The sequence below is a fragment of the Talpa occidentalis genome, unplaced genomic scaffold, assembly GCF_014898055.3.
Source record: "Talpa occidentalis isolate TD23 unplaced genomic scaffold, MPIMG_talOcc4v2.1, whole genome shotgun sequence".
NCBI classification, from domain to species: Eukaryota; Metazoa; Chordata; class Mammalia; order Eulipotyphla; family Talpidae; genus Talpa; species Talpa occidentalis.
The window spans coordinates 88,339,595-88,356,228 of record NW_026555331.1 but is presented as its reverse complement, the minus strand read 5'-3'; the positions used below and the strand labels follow the sequence as shown (position 1 = coordinate 88,356,228).

At 39.2% G+C, this 16,634-nt stretch overlaps 1 protein-coding gene and 1 long non-coding RNA gene across 3 annotated transcripts in view; one reads left to right on the top strand and one right to left on the bottom strand.

Annotated features, from left to right (window-relative positions):
- Window positions 1–16,634, bottom strand: part of LOC119242655 (uncharacterized) — a 191,430-nt gene that overhangs the window by 116,333 nt on the left and 58,463 nt on the right. The window lies entirely within an intron of this gene.
- Window positions 1–16,634, top strand: part of COL28A1 (collagen type XXVIII alpha 1 chain) — a 149,917-nt gene that overhangs the window by 121,171 nt on the left and 12,112 nt on the right. The window contains exons 31-33 of the mRNA XM_037508168.2: window positions 10,086–10,122; window positions 11,700–12,254; window positions 13,707–13,864. Of these exons, the coding sequence (XP_037364065.1) occupies window positions 10,086–10,122; window positions 11,700–12,254; window positions 13,707–13,864 (750 nt within the window). The remainder of the gene's footprint in view (window positions 1–10,085; window positions 10,123–11,699; window positions 12,255–13,706; window positions 13,865–16,634) is intronic.

The window sequence follows — 16,634 nt, the reverse complement described above, 5'->3', positions numbered from 1 at the left end:
GTAACTGAATCTGAATGTGAGGGAGAAATAAATCCAGGCAGCCCTTATCTGACCTCTTGGTGGAGATGTGTTAATATTCCTCTCTGATACTGGTAACAAGGAGGTGTTTAAATAAGTTTAAACACCTGTTTAAATTTATTATTATTTTAAAAACCTGTTTAAAATAAGCCAAATGACTTTTTTATATTATGTGATCCTTTGCATTTCAGAATGAAGGCTCTTTTTCCTGAATTAGTTCCTCTAGGACATGCTCTGAGGACAATTTCTTCCACAAACTGTGGGAAGCACGTACAAACTTTTCTCTATTTTTTCCACACTACTGCAAACCAAAACACATGACCCTTTAAATTTCCTTAGGGTGGGAAATTTGTAGAACATATATAATGAAGCCTCATTCTTCATTTCTGATTTGAAGATACTACACCTTCTGGAATGGAAGAGACACATGGAACTTTATTTTTACTTGTTTTGATATTTTGCTGGGTCATGGTTGGGAATGCTGATCTTATATACTGTGCTGGGCAAATCCAGGTGTGAAGCAGGTGAAAGTTCAGGTGGTAAAGGTGAGATCTGACAGCCAGATGTGTGACACAAATGACTATGTGTTTTAAGACCCATCTGCCTTTTTCTCTTTGTTCTGCACCACGTTAGACCTCTACAGATCCCTACAATGACTGAAAAAACTACACACACAGCAATTCCTCTCCAAAGTAATGGGAGAGAGTTTATGTAAAATGACCAGAGGGGGCACGTTCCCGCATTGGCATTTTGCAGCAGGGACCTTTCTTTGGTGGAGACTGTGTGAAACCAGCAGAAGGCTCCCTGAGGAGCCAGAGGTGAGCTGAGAGGCTCGCCCACGCCAGGCCCCTTCTGGCCTGCAGTCCCAGCCCAGAGGGGAGCGGCACCCACCACTGGGGTAGACTGGGTGCACAGAGCAGCGCGTACCCGGCACCGGCATTTTGCTGCAGGGACCTTTCTTTGGTGGAGACTGTGTGAAACCAGCAAAAGTCTCCCAGAGGAGCCAGAGGTGAGCTGGGAAATTCGCCCAAGATGCCGGCCAGTATCAGCAACACAGTGTCCCAAGGAATACGGCAAATTAGAAAACAGGCAGTAGGGAGTAGAAAAACCACATGCAACCCAGCAACTCCTCAGGAAAAAAGCACACCACAGAAAGAAAACCACCTACCAGATTGCAACGAGAGTAACCTAGAAGAACTTCTGAGCCTTCCACAAAAAGAACTTAAAATTGCCATGATTAAAAAACTGACAGAAGTCATAAAGAAAAAGAATGATAAGGGAAAAATAATTAATGAACAGAAGAATGAAACTGAGTCCCTAAAGAGGGAAGTAAAAGAAATGCAGGAGATCAAAGACTTAATGGAGGCGCTAAAGAACTCTGGGAAAAGCAATGAAAACAGAATAGATGAAATGGAAGAATGAATAAGTACTCTTGAAGACACAGAAATAAAAAGAGCTAAAACAGAAAAGGAAGGAGAAATACGAAGGAAAAGGACCAAAGAAAGACTTCTGGAACTATCTGACTCCATGAGGAAAGGAAATATAAGAGTTATAGGAATCCCAGAAGGAGAGGAGAGAGATGTAGGAACAGAGAAAATATTCAAGGAAATAATTGAAGAGAACTTCCCAAATGTGAAGAAGGAGCTGAAAATTGATATACAAGAAGCAAGAAGAACACCAATCTTCCATGACGAAAGGAAAATTACAGCAAGACACATAATAGTAAAGCCTCCAAGAATCCAGGACAAGGAAAAAATAATGAAGCTGACAAGAGGGAAGAAACAGATAATATTCAAAGGAAAACCAATCAGACTGACATCAGATTTCTCCAAAGAAACACTATGGGCAAGGAGAGAGTGGAGGGACACAGTCAACAGACTCCAAGAAAACAGATGCCAACCAAGAATACTCTATCCCGCAAAGCTCTCCTTCCTCTATGAAGAAAGAATAAGGACCTTCCCAGACAAACAGAAACTCTGGAATTTCATTACAACTAAACCCCAACTCCAAAAAATACTACAAGGAGTCCTAAAGCCAGAACCGCAGAGGGACAAATAACAACAAAAGAAGGCCAAAAAAAAAAGTTATTAAAAGAATATATAAATAAAATCAAAGCAAAGACAAACACAATGGCAAATACAGATGCTAACATATCAATACTAACTCTAAATGTAAAGGGACTAAACTCTTCAACAAAAAGACACAGAGTCGCAGGCTGGATTAAGAAACAAAACCCAACCTTTTGCTGTCTCCAGGAAACAGATTTAGCTGCAGAAGATAACAATAAACTCAAAGTAAAAGGATGGAAAACAATCCTACAAGCAAATGGACCAAAAAAGAAGGCAGGAACAGCTATATTCATATCAGATAAAACAGATTTCAAACTCAAAAAGATAAAAAGAGACCCCAATGGTCACTACATTATGATCAAGGTGACAATACTTCAAGAAGAAATAACACTTACTAACATATATTCACCAAATGAAGGAGCACCAAAATGTATCAGACAACTATTGTCCTCTCTGAAAACAGACATCAGAGAAAACACATATGTAGTGGGAGACTTCAACACACCACTAACAACAATGGATAGATCAATGAGACATAAAATAAGTAAAGACACTAAAGCTCTAAATAAGGATCAAGAGATCTTGGGCTTAACAGACATCTACAGAACACTAAACCCAAAAAAAAATCTGAGTACACATTTTTCTCAAGCGCACACGGATCATTCTCCAGAATCGATCACACAATGGGGCACAAGACAAACATCAACAGATACACCAAGATTGAAATCATACCAACCATCTTTTCTGACCATGAAGGCATCAAACTAGAAGTAAACCATAAAAAGAAGGCAAGGTACTCTCCTACCTCATGGAGATTGAAACCCACACTACTGGAAGTCTACTGGACTAACGAGGAGATCAAAGAAGAAATTAAAAAATTCTTTGAATTGAATGACAAGGACACCAATTTCCTAAATGTATGGGATGCAGCAAAAGCAGTAATAAGAGGAAAACATATAGCAACAGAGGCTCACATCAAGAAACAAGAAAGAACTCAAAGAAACAACCTAATCTCGAAGCTCAAAGATCTAGAAAAAGTACAACAAAAAAAAAAACCCAAAACCAGTAGAAGAAAAGAAATAATAAAAACCAAAGCAGAAATAAATGAAATCAAAATTAAAAAAACAATCCAAAAGATCAATGAAACCAAGACCTTGTTCTTCAGAAAAATAAATAAAATAGACACACCCCTAGCCAGGCTCACAAAGGAAAAAAGGGAGAAAGCACAAATAAACAGGATCATCAATGAAAGAGGAGAAATCACAACGGACACAGCAGAAATCAAAAGAATAATCAGTAACTACTGTGAACAGTTATATGGAAACAAGTTCAACAATCTAGAGGAGATGGACAAATTCCTACAACTCTACAATCACCCAAAGCTAGATAAAGAAGAAATAGAACACCTAAACAGACCAATTACAATTAGCGAAATTGAAATGGTAATCAAAAACCTCCCCAAAAACAAAAGCCCAGGACCTGATGGATTTACAAATGAATTCTACCAAACATTCAGAGATGAATTAGTGCCTATCCTTCACAAACTCTTCCAAAAAATTGAGAAGGAAGGAATAATACCAAACACATTCTATGAAGCCAACATTACACTAATACCAAAACTGAACAAGGACAACACAAAAAAAAACTACAGGCCAATCTCCCTAATGAACACTGATGCAAAAATCCTCAATAAAATTTTAGCTATCAGAATCCAACAATGTATCCATAAGATAATTCACCACAACCAAGTAGGATTCATTCCAGGGACACAAGGATGGTTCAACATCAGAAAATCAATCAAAGTTATCCAACACATCAACAAAAAGAAATATAAAAACCATATGATAATATCAATAGATGCTGAGAAAGCTTTCGACAAAGTGCAACACCCATTCATGATAAAAGCCCTTGAAATTCTTGGGATACAAGGAACATACCTCAACATCATAAAGGCCATATACGACAAGCCAACAGCCAGTATCATTCTCAATGGTGAAAAGCTGAAAGCATTTCCATTAAGATCTGGAACAAGACAAGGATGTCCACTTTCACCACTGCTTTTCAATATAATACTGGAAGTCCTAGCCAGAGCAATAAGACAAGAGAAAGACAAACAAGGAATCCAAATAGGAAAAGAAGAAGTCAAACTATCACTATTTGCAGATGATATGATAATCTACATAGAGAACCCCAAAAACTCCATAGAAAAACTAATTCAACTCATCAATCAGTTCAGCAAAATGGCAGAATACAAAATCAACATGCAAAAGTCAGTAGCCTTCCTATACACTAACAATAAATCTGAAGAAGTAGAAATAAAAAAAAAATCCCTTTTATTATTGAAACAAAAAAAAACAAATACTTGGGATTAAATCTAACAAAAGAGGTAAAGGACATATACAAAGAAAACTATAAAACACTGTCAAAAGAAATAGAAGATACAAAGAAGTGGAAAGACATCCCCTGCTCATGGATTGGAAGAATAAACATTATTAAAATGGCCATCCTTCCAAAAGCAATATACAGATTCAATGCTATTCCAATCAAAATTTCAATGTTATTCTTCAAAGAAATAAAACAATTATTGATGAAATTCATATGGAATCACCAAAAACCCCAAATAGCCAAAACTCTCCTGAAAAAAAAGAAGGGAATGGATGCATCACACTCCCAGACTTCAAACTATACTACAAAGCCATAATCATCAAAACTACATGGTATTGGAACAAGAACAGACACACAGACCAATGGAATCGAATAGAAAATCCAGAAATAAACCCACAGATTTATGGTCAACTAATACTTGACAAAGGAGAAAAGAATATGCACTGGAGCAAAGGAAGTTTGTTCAATAAATGGTGCTAGGAAAACTGGGTTGCTACATGCAAAAGAATGAAGCTTGACCACCACCTCACACCATACACAAAAACCAACTCTAAATGGATTAAAGAACTAGACATAAGACCTGAAACCATAAAATATATAGAAGGAAATATAGGCGAAACACTACGGGATATGCACATCAAAGACATCTTTACAGACACATCACCCAAAGTAGTGATAGTAAAGGCTAAGATCAGCAGCTGGGACTACATCAAATTAAAGAGCTTCTGCACAGCAAAAGAGACAATAACAAAAACTAAGAGAAACCCCACCGACTGGGAGAACATTTTTGCACACAACACTAATGATAAAGGACTCATCACAAAAATCTGCAAAGAGCTGATGAGACTCAACAACAACAATGAAAATAATCCTGTCAAAAATGCACAGAAGAGCTAAAAAGAAACTTCTCTGAAGAGGAAATGCAAATGGTCTACAGGCATATGAAAAAGTGTTCAACATCACTTGGAATCAGGGAAATGCAAATCAAAACTACCATGGGATACCATCTTACACCAGTGAGAATGGCACATATTAAAAAAACTAGCAACAACAAATGTTGGCGAGGTTGTGGAGAAAAAGGAACTCTCCTGCACTGTTGGTGGGAGTGCAAACTGGTCCAGCCACTATGGAGAGCTGTGTGGAGATTTCTGGACCTACTAAACATAGAGCTTCCATATGATCCAGCAATTCCACTCCTAGGTATTTACCCAAAGGACACAGAAACATCAACTCCAAAGAGCATCTGCACCCCTATGTTTATAGCTTTGGAAACAACCCAAATGGCCAAAAATAGTTGACTGGATCAAGAAGATGTGGTACATATATACCATGGAATATTACTCAGCATTCAAAAAAGATAAACACATGCAATTTGCAGCAACATGGATGGCGCTGGAAGGAATCATGCTCAGCGAAATAAGCCAGAAGATAAAGAAAAATACGGGATGGTCTCACTCATAGCAGGAATCTAGAAAATTTAAATAAGGGACCAGGAAAATGAATAACTATAAGAAAGTGAAAATCAAAATCAACAAACAACTATGAACCAGAGACACTCTATGGGGGGTAGGGAGTGGGGAGGGGAGGGATTGGGGTCAAAATAAGGGGGTTGCAATTGTATGGGGAATATAAAAATTAAATTTAAAAAAAAAATGATCAGAGGGATGGTCTGCAAAGGCTTATAGTCCCCATCCAACGTGGGGAGCAGGACAGCCTTCCTTAACTCATTCATTTGTTCATTCACCTCAGCAACATTCACTGGGTGTTTGCTCTGGGTCAGGCTCTGTGATAGGCACTGGGAGAAGAGTAGAGATAAGTCTCTGGACTTATTCCTTAATTAAATCTTATAACTTACTTTGTTACTTAAATGAAAAATATCTCTTGACTCAGGAGCTCACAGCCCAGTGGAGTGAAAGGCAAACAAAGTATATCCCTCTACAGTTTGATAAATGCTATCATAGAAGTGGATGTGGGGGTCCAAAGCAGAAAAAATAATGTGTGGTATGGTTTGGGGACAAGATGGACTTTTATTAAATAGGTTTTTAACCAAGAGACCAAGAGCTAAAAAATAGAGATGTCATTCTGCTCACTTTGGCTATTAAGAGTCTAGAAAAAGGGACTCATGGGAAGGGAGGGGTGAAAGTAAAGAGAATTTGCATGAAATGAGAATCTAGTGGCAGGCACCGTGTTAGGCTCCTTCACATCAGTACCACTTTTAACCAGTACTGCAGGTTGCCTGGAGATCCATACGTTAGAGATCCCATTCTGGACCTCTAGTCCTTCACCAGCTGCACTCTTGCTCTTAGGTGAGGAGTCTCTGGTATATGGGAAGTGACCCTCCAGAGCATGTGACCCTGTATATATTGGGTTCCAGAACTGTCTGCCCAAATGGCCCTAAGTTTGGAGAGTTGGCAGCACTGGCCTATATAATTGGGTCCACAAGGAGCAGGTATTTGGAGGGAAATTTGGTCAGAGCTTAGAAGTGAGGACTAAGTTTATACTGGATAAAGTCCATTTGGGTGTAGGTCTAGTGGGATGGGGTGCAAATAGGGGATAGGCTGAAGGTCATTGCCCTCCATTGCCCAAGACCCCACAATAATCCACCTGACAATTCCAAGTGCTATTATCTCCTCTTCAATGAAAATATGATAAGTTATGCAGAAGTCTTGAGCAATATGCCCAAAGTGACCTCATTAGGAAGTAACAAGCCTTTATAGTCAGAAAGGGCTTATCATATGCCAAATCCAGGTTGCTCCCCCATGAATGCTGTCCGGGGAAGGCCTCTTTCTTCTCCCACTCAACCCCCTCTCTCTGATCAAATTTATTCCCAAGTAGCCAACAATTGTAGATTCATTCCAGACTAATAAGCTCCTCTTTTAAGAAGCAAATACTATTGATGGAGTTCAATATTTTAATAATTTATACCAGGGCACATCAAAAAGACTGTTTATCCACCCATCCCTTAAATGTTTGCATTTCCCAGTGTCTGACTCAATCTATTGTGGCTTCAAATCCTTAGCGAGGGAAAGACATTAAAGGTAGGGAGATGGGGATGTACAGTTTAAAAAAACTAATGTAATATCACAGTAAAATTGTATGGAGAATGAAAAAATACTGGTTTTATATTATAAACATGGCAATATGTTTAACAAATGGGTCATACTGCTTAAAAAAAGATTAAGGAGGCCTCCCTGGTGGCACAGGGGATTAAGTCTCAGCACTGTGAAGCCATCCACAGCTGCTGCAGCACAAGTTCGATCCCTGGCCAGAGAGCTAACCCACATGGCAAAGCAGACCTCTCCTGTCTTGCCCACTGCTCCCCTCAGCTGTGTATTTCAGTCAATCTGCCTGTTCTGCTCCCCACTCTGACTCTGGTGAATCCTCTCAGCAACCCCACCACCCCTTGCCTATACCCCAGCTCTTGTATGCATAAATAAATACATCTTTTAAAAAAAAAGATTAAGATGCTACACTCCACACAATCCCAGTTGCTATCCTTGTTTCAACAGCCAGTTGCACATTGATATCGCTTGAATCTGTCTGAGTCATAAGTTTACTGAAATACTGTAATATTCTGTACTCTGTGTGCTTTGCCCCCTGCTTGGAATTCTCTTCTTCCTCTCCAGCACCCCACCCCAATCTGTTCAGAATCTACTTCCTTGACCACACACCAACATGTTTGGCACACCAACATGTTTCCTTGGCTCCAACCCAACAGCACAATATTTACAAAGGTATTCGCTTATTAGTTACTTCCTACCAGACTGTGAATCCTCGAAAGAGTACAAATTTGGTGTCTTCACCATAGTTAGCAGGTAGCCAAAATAGCCATTCAACAGTTTTTGTGGAAAGAATAAAACTATCCCTGTCACGTAAAAGCAAAGAATAGGAAGAAGGAAAATACTTATTTATAGTATCTTGAAGCTGTCTTTGTCAGAGAAGTATATTGAAAAGAATGAAATGCAACCTTTTGGTATAATTGCTCTTATAAGACAAATATTCCAATAGGAAAAAAAGTGAACGAGTTGAAAATGTTCATTTGGAATAAAACTGGCCTCACTAGTAATCAAATAAGTGTAATTTAAAATAGTCAGATACTTTGCTTTCTCAAAAGCCAAAAAATACATATAAATAATAACAAGTATTTTGTGTCTGAAATAGAATAAGTTTTCTTACATACTGCTTTTAGAGGTGTCAGTTTCTATTTCTACAATTTTTCTGAAAAACAGTTTGTGGCCATCAAGAGGCCAGATCATGGCCATGCATTTGATTTTAACCAAGTCTTTCAGAATACTTAGTAATACGGGAAAGTTATTATGAGATAATATTAAGTGAAACACTATAATCATAGAAATTGGTGTATATTATTTTTTCCACTTGTTAAACTAAACATAAATATATAAATACATATATAATTCTCCTTTTTAGAGACACACTATATTAACATATACACTTCCCTTTCCTAGGCACATTCTAGTTTCAGGTTTATTAGATGCCTTTCTAAAGGCGGAAAAGCATGACAAGGGGTAAAAAAAGGCTGTTGACGCCCTCATTTTATATAAATTATTTATATCATGTTGAGACTTCTTTTTAAATAGCAACTTAGAAACATGGATTTTTACTCATTTATAGTAAACGAAAGTTAAATTAAAATGTCCTGAATTTTCCTCGTATATGCTTCAGCTAAACCATGTTACCAGCTATGTCACCTTTACCCCAGTTTCCAGTTCTGTCCAAATGGGGTGACCTTTACCCCAGTTCTTTTTTTTCTTTCAAACTTTTTTTGGCAACTGGTAAATTTTAACTTTTATTCCTTTCCTGTTGAGATTTTCTAGGCTTCTGTCTCTTTCATCAAATAAGTTAGTCATCACTTTCACCCACATGTCTTTGGCAAATGTAGACCCCTGCCTGTTCTGGTCTCATCCCAGTCAATTGTAAACATGTCAGGCAGGGGAAGGCCTTGGCAGATTTACTTGCACTACCCAGCTCATCTCAGCCCTTCTAATGGAGATGATGTGCTATAGGTTCAAGGAAGGAGCATTCAGCAACAAGGGAGCATTTTGCAGAAGATGCAATGTGAGAGTATTAGGAAACTGGAGAGGAACCTTGCATAAGTCAGAGATAGACACAGAAAAAGTGGAAGGAATACGGCAGACACTGAATTCTCTTTGGTCCTAGTGTTTGTCTTGCATTCTCTGCGCCCATGGGTTAAAGTGTGTATCTGAATGCATGCATTGCCCATGCTATTGTAGGTAGTATTTGCACAAGCTGACCATGTGCTAAGAGCTCTGTATGCAGTATTTTCTTTAATCTGCACCACAGGCCTGAGACACAGATCCTGTTAGGTCACCTAATGCCCAAGGTCACACAGCTGATAAATGCTGGCGCTGCAATATGAGCTCCGAAAATCTAAGCTGTTGCATTTCACAGCTCAAATGCATTTCAGTTATGATCTATGATAGCCAACTTTTAGCCTCTGTACTATTTATTTTCTGCAATGGAAGGATTAAATCCAATGGTCCAGTGCTGATTGTAATGACATACTCTTTATGACTATGGGGGAAAAAATCTTATATGGTCACACAATTAATACACTTTATTCTTTTCCTCTAGAGAGAAGAAATTATCAAACTTATTTTTGAATTATGTGGTAAGATTTGACTATTGAGAAAAAACATTAAAGCACCAACCCCACTCTGTTCCATATAGGTTGTTGATAGTGTCTCCCCAGAAGGTGTATAGTCCATAGCTAGTGGGAAAGTTTGAAGCCCATTTGAAAAGTTAATGGGAAACTCAGACGCGGCAGTGAGGTAGCCTGTGGGAATCCTGGCTTGTGGTTAAGAATTGTGAAGACTTTGAGGTGGGTGTCCGGACCTTCGTCAACACAGCCCCGCTTCGTATTCAGTGACACTTACCTGACCTTGGGAAGGAAAACACAACAAAGGAAACATGACTGCAGGGGCCAAACTGATATTTGAATCCAGCCTCACTGGTGATTTTAAAGCCTCTTTTTCCTGTAGCAAGAAGTCCCTCTGTATTGAGTTCTGAGCACTATTTCTGGAGCTGAATTCTACTTCAAAGGCAAAAGGGCAACTCAGGAGGTCATCTTACCACACAACTATTAATATATTTAAATGCTTCTGTGGTTAAATACCTTAGATTGAAAACAGAGTTGCCAGGGAGAGGAAGTTAGAGATTAACTAAAAGACAAGAAGTTAGTGGAGTAAAGAAAATGCTTATCGTGGACAGAGACAGGAATACCACTGTCCTTCCATACAAAGAGCTTTAGAACTGGCTTATCCCCACCCCCACCCCCAAAGATTTTTGAACTTTAAGAACTAACCTAGCACTCTCTAAGGTAACAGGTCAGTTAAGATATGCCTTCTGGTTTCCAGAAACCCTACACAAAGAAATCACAATTTCCTAGTAATTTTTTTATAGGATAGTGTGGTTGGGCACAATGAGGATATGAATAATGGGATGTAAATCTGGTCATTCTTACTGCCACTTGGAAGTTGCCATAAATGGAAGTTATTTATTAATCAGCATTCTGCACTCGTTCCCATTAAAGAGTTTTATGGTATGATTGGACAGCTGGTGTTTGATAAAATAGAAGTCACCTTAGACAACACTGTGAGTGACTTGGAAACACAAACTAGCACTAAGAAGGGGGTAACTTTTCTTATTCATAGTTAAAGGTCCTAATCTTTCCACTACAATGAAAAGTTATCTCATTCCCCATTGGCCCTGCCAATGAGTGAATATCCATTTTCATATAAGAATATGGTTGAAATCTGAAATATTAGCTTCCAGATTCAGGTTAAAAATGAATGGTGGAATGAAAAAGAACAATTTTGGATAGTGGTGATCTAGGGAGAGGGAGACGAATGTAATCAGGAGAGCACACACAGGGGATGCTGACCCTTAAGAATATTTTAGTTTTTAATAGAAGAAATGGGCACAGAGGTGTTTATTATTTTATCCTCTAAAACATTTTGAACTTTGTGGGTCTCTTGACAACATATTACTTTGGAAGAGGAACCAGGTATAGAAACCAGAAGGCAGAGAGTTATAAATTGTGATCACGGTCATAAAAAAGGAAGGTCACTATCGAGCCCTCAGGTTCACCCTTGCCTCTATCTCCTTTCCCCCCACCATTCTGACCCCAACTGATCATATTTTGAATTCCATTTCTGCAATGTTTCTACCTCAACTTTCATCTTTTAGGTTGTGGGCCCAAATGCAAAGAGGCTCCGCTAGAGCTGGTGTTTGTGATTGACAGTTCAGAAAGCGTGGGGCCAGAGAACTTTCAGATCATCAAAAATTCTGTGAAGACTCTGACTGATCAGGTCACTCTGGATCTTGCCACAGCCCGCATAGGCATAATCAACTATAGTCATAAGGTGGAAAAAGTAGCTCATTTGACACAGTTTTCCAGCAAAGATGACTTCAAGCTGGCTGTGGACAACATGCAGTACCTGGGGGAAGGCACCTACACTGCCACAGCTCTCCGTGAAGCCAACCACATGTTCGAGGCTGCAAGGCCAGGTGTGAAGAAGGTGGCCCTGGTCATCACTGACGGGCAGACGGATACCCGCGATGAAAACAACCTGACCCGTGTGGTACAGAATGCCAGTGATAACAATGTGGAAATATTTGTGATTGGGGTGGTGAAGAAAAGTGACCCTAATTTTGAAATGTTACAAAAAGAAATGAATCTAATTGCTACTGACCCAGATAGTGAGCACGTTTATCAATTTGATGACTTCGTTACCCTGCAAGGTAAGACTGTCAGCAATGGGGGAAAAATTTACATTGTTCTTCCAAGTACCACATCACTGGATAATCCTGACCGAAAATAGAAAGCAGGATATTATTGTAACACAAAACTCTAAGGTAGTCTCATCCAGTTTAGAAAACACAATCCCTTGTCTTTTATTCATTGGTAATAAACACTATGTAGCCTGGAAGTCAAAGAATGTGAATGAAAAGAAAAGAGTAGGACCTTAGAGTATTGCTAAGATTAGTTAATATCCAAAAAGTTACCTCACTCGATTAAGTGATGGAACCATCCAGCAGCAAGCCATAGACTCAGTGAATCAAGAAAAACATGATGAATGAAAAAAAAGGTCATAGACATCTATAGATATGAGAATTACAGAATGGGGATGATTCAATTCCATTCTTATGAAAACAGATAATGTTCTCGTCTGTTTTTTTAAGAACACATAATGAAGGAACACATCAGGAGTTTATCTTAAAGAACCACTTTTCAAGTATTCCTCATACAGCAAAGCTAATCTGATGGACTTTCCTTTGCTAGTTCTACATCTCACCTGAGCTGATGTTTCCTACTGAGACATTCCAAGACAGACTGATCCATGATTCAGCTATTGTTCAGTTTTGCTTTACAATGTAATAAATTCCAATTTCTTGAAAACTGACAACTCGTTCTGGCAGGGCTCACAACTGGCAAGCTTGTAAAGTAAAGAAAATTTATGTTTAATGTGGTTGCAGATTTCAGTTTGGCTCTATCGTAGGGCCTGAGGAAGCCTGGCACAGGCCCTGCCTGCTTCACAGCACTCTCGGCCTACCTGGGCTATCAGCACTGCCGACTCTAAAGATAGGGGACCATGCTTAGAACCTTCCAACTGTCTATTTCACCTTTCTCCAGAGTTTTCCAGCCTGGGGTCCCATTTTCTTAACACCCTGCTGGGTGATTGGTGGGTATATCTGATGCATTCAATCTCACTAGGCATAAATGTGTTAGAATGGCCAGGATAACACACTTCATAGAAAGTTGTATTTGTACAATTGAAGAGCTTTATCATCTTAGCCAAAGGAATTAATAATTTGTTGCAGCCAGTGAGGGCCCTGTTTTTGGAATGGCTGGCCTCTTGCTATCCCTAAAACTAGAGGCAACTGCTTATTCAACTTGTGGGTGAGAATAACCCATTAAGTAGAATAGGTCACAGTTATCTAACTAACTCTGTTAAACAGTTAAGTCATTGCATTTGGGCCACCAGATAGTATTCCAGATAGTGTTAAATTAAGTTATTTTAGATTGCCTTTTACAGATAATGTAAAAATGTTTTAAAATTTAGTTAACCAGGCAGTTGACTTCAAGTGATGGGAAGTTGTTTATTCTAATTAGTGGGCAGAAGATCTCTTTAAATGTTTTGAGCAATGATTCATTGTTCCCTCTGTCTCCCTTTTCTACTTTTCTTTCAAAAGACACACTGAATCAAAAATTGTTTAAAAAAACTTGTGAGGATTTTGATTCCTACCTCATTCAAGTTTTGGGTTCACCGACACTTCAACCTGGATTTGGGATGTCAGGAGAAGAACTCAGGGCATCCACTTCAGCGCCTCAGGAAGAAAATTCTGAATCTGTAAGTGATTGTCTTACGTCATTTGTGACTTTAAAATTGTGTATTCTGCCTATTTTACCTTAAAGACCATCTTATGCTGACTGTCAAGTATTAGCTGAGGTATATAATTTTTTAGGTGCTTAAATCTAAATATTAGTGCTTTGTCTCCAACATCTAGCTCTGAAATAGCTTTGGAATATATGAGAATGAATATGAGATTTTAAAATATTTCCAGGGCCTCCCCTGGTGGTGTAGGCGGTTGAGCGCCATGCTGTGAAGCTGTGCACAGCCTCTGCAGCGCCGGTTCAATCCCAGCCGGCCAGCGAGGGTCCCACATGGCACGGCAGACCTCTCCTATTGCGCCGGCTGCCTCGGCAGTGTATTTCATCAGTCTGCCTGCTCTGTTCCCTGCTCTCTCTGTGGTGAATTCTCTCACCCTCCTGCGACTCTGGCCTATACCCCGGTTCTTGCATAAATAAATAAATAAATCTTTAAAAAAAATTTAAAAATAAAAATAAATAAAATATTTCCATACTTTATAAATAACTAGTTATTAAATGTTACAAAAAATGTTTTATTATATCTGGACAAAGTAATCATAGAAACAAGCAGATTAAAGTATGCAATTTGAATCACCCATTTGTCATGCTTTGCAGATCCTTTCATTCCAGGTCATAACTCTCCCTCATTCATTTGTGCTGTGTATCCCACTTTGCACCCTCTCAAGTTTCTTTAAAGTCACACATGCTCAATCTGCCACTCTCCCATGCTCTAAGCCATGCTCTTGTTCATTTAGCTTCTACTTTTTTTTCTTTTTTTTTTAAGATTTATTTATTTATGCATACAAGAGCTGGGGTACAGGCCAGAGGTGTGGGGGCTGAGAGAATTCACGAGAGACAGAGCGGGGAACAGAACAGGCAGATTGACTGGAGTACACTGCTGAGAGGAGCAGCAGGCAAGTCAGGAGAGGTCTGCTGTGCCATGTGGGTTGCTCCCTGGCAGGGAATCAAACTTGTGCTGCAGAGGCTGCTGACAGCTTCATAGGTTGCGTCTTAACCCCTGCATCACCAGGGAGGTCCTAGCTTCTACCTCTAATGCCAAGAGTGGGGACCAAGTGGGAGGATATGCATACATATATATATGCAAGGTAGATGCTCTGTTTCAGAGTTCCCCAACCATGTGTGCATGATAGAACTAACTCCAGAATGTACTAAGACACATGTGACTGTCCTCGTAGCAAGATTATGGGTGCAGACTCAGTCAATCAGGTCAAGAGCTACTATTAGAAGTTCTTCTAAGTGAAAATTGGAGCGCTTCCTATAGTCACTGGTAAGCAAGTATTGTAGTCTTTTCTTCACCAAGTTACAACTGAGGCAGGTCTAGCCCAATCCTCACTATGCACATGGACAGCCTCTAGCAAGCAGCCACATAGCAGTCAAACCCGTGTCCTATGAGCTCAGAGAAGTCCCTGCACTGTCATTTTATGAAGACTTCATGGATATGAAAGATTCATTATGAGTCTGTGTAACAATATTCAAGCAGGATTTGGCTGTCTAATTGGACTAAAGCCCCAAGAAACTTCCAGATCTGCAGCTGGACCAAGGACCATTTAGGAATCAGGCCTAGGGTGCCATTCTTATGGGCACAGACTTTAGGACTCATTAGATGCATATACTCTGTTCAAAAAAAGACAGAAAATTCTACATTTCTATTTGATTATATATTAACAGACTTTGAGATGGGTAATTCTACTTGGGGCAACAGACTGTCCCTGGATTGTCGATTGAAATCAACACACACAAGTATACCACACAGTCTACATATTTATATTTATAAATATTTATAATATAAATATTTTTGGTTTTACAGGTCATTTGATCTTTGTGGTAATTACTCAATTTTGCCTTTGAAATGCAAAAGCAGCCTTAGCCAATGCTGAAATGAGTAAACAAGGCTGTTTTCAGAAAAAAACTCATTTATAAAAACAGCAGCAGAAGACTCAGCTTTGGCCTGTGGGGGGCTGCTGACCCTCATCCTTGCTGAGAAGTTTTAAATAAATTACAGATAACAATGGATATGGTCTATCTACTTCTGAGCAGGAAAGCAGGTTTTGCCTGCTTGTCTCTTGATCACTTTGCCCCTTTCCTAGTCAGTCCCTGTCCTTTTTCTAAAGGCTTCTTGAACAAAAGCAAATTCAGGTTTCATCCAGCAAGTGGTGCATAAACTGAGCTCTTTTCATAATCAGTGAATTCCAGTAGTATATATAGATCTTTATTGCTGTGCTAGATGGGAGGCCCTTGAGACATTGCTCTTGCACAAGAGACGTCACAGTCTATCCGAGAGATGGGTAAGTGCAAGAATTATTAAGATCTTTAGCAGAGCTGTGGATGAAGCCCAAGAGTTGCTCCAATTAATTTCAGGGGAGACTAATGTAAGGTCTTAAGGGGTAGTAGCAATGAGTTAAGTTTTCAGAATTAGGAGTGTTCACGGCAAGAGTAGAGGGAAGGGTATGTCTAGCAAAGGAAATATGTGAGCAAAGGGAGATTCCAAAGTGACATGGCATTTCAAGAAACTAGAATAAATTCAGTCTACCTGGAGACTAAGGTATGTGTGGTAGAATGGTGGGAGTTAAAGCTGGATAAATGATTTGTGGATGAATTATAAATGGTTTCAATGTCATGCTTCAGAGCATGAACTTCATCCATAGGCCAGGCAGCTAGTAGAAAGCAGAGTTTTTAAAGCAAATGGGGTCAAATAGTCATACTTGGTTCACAGGAAGAACAACCCTGGT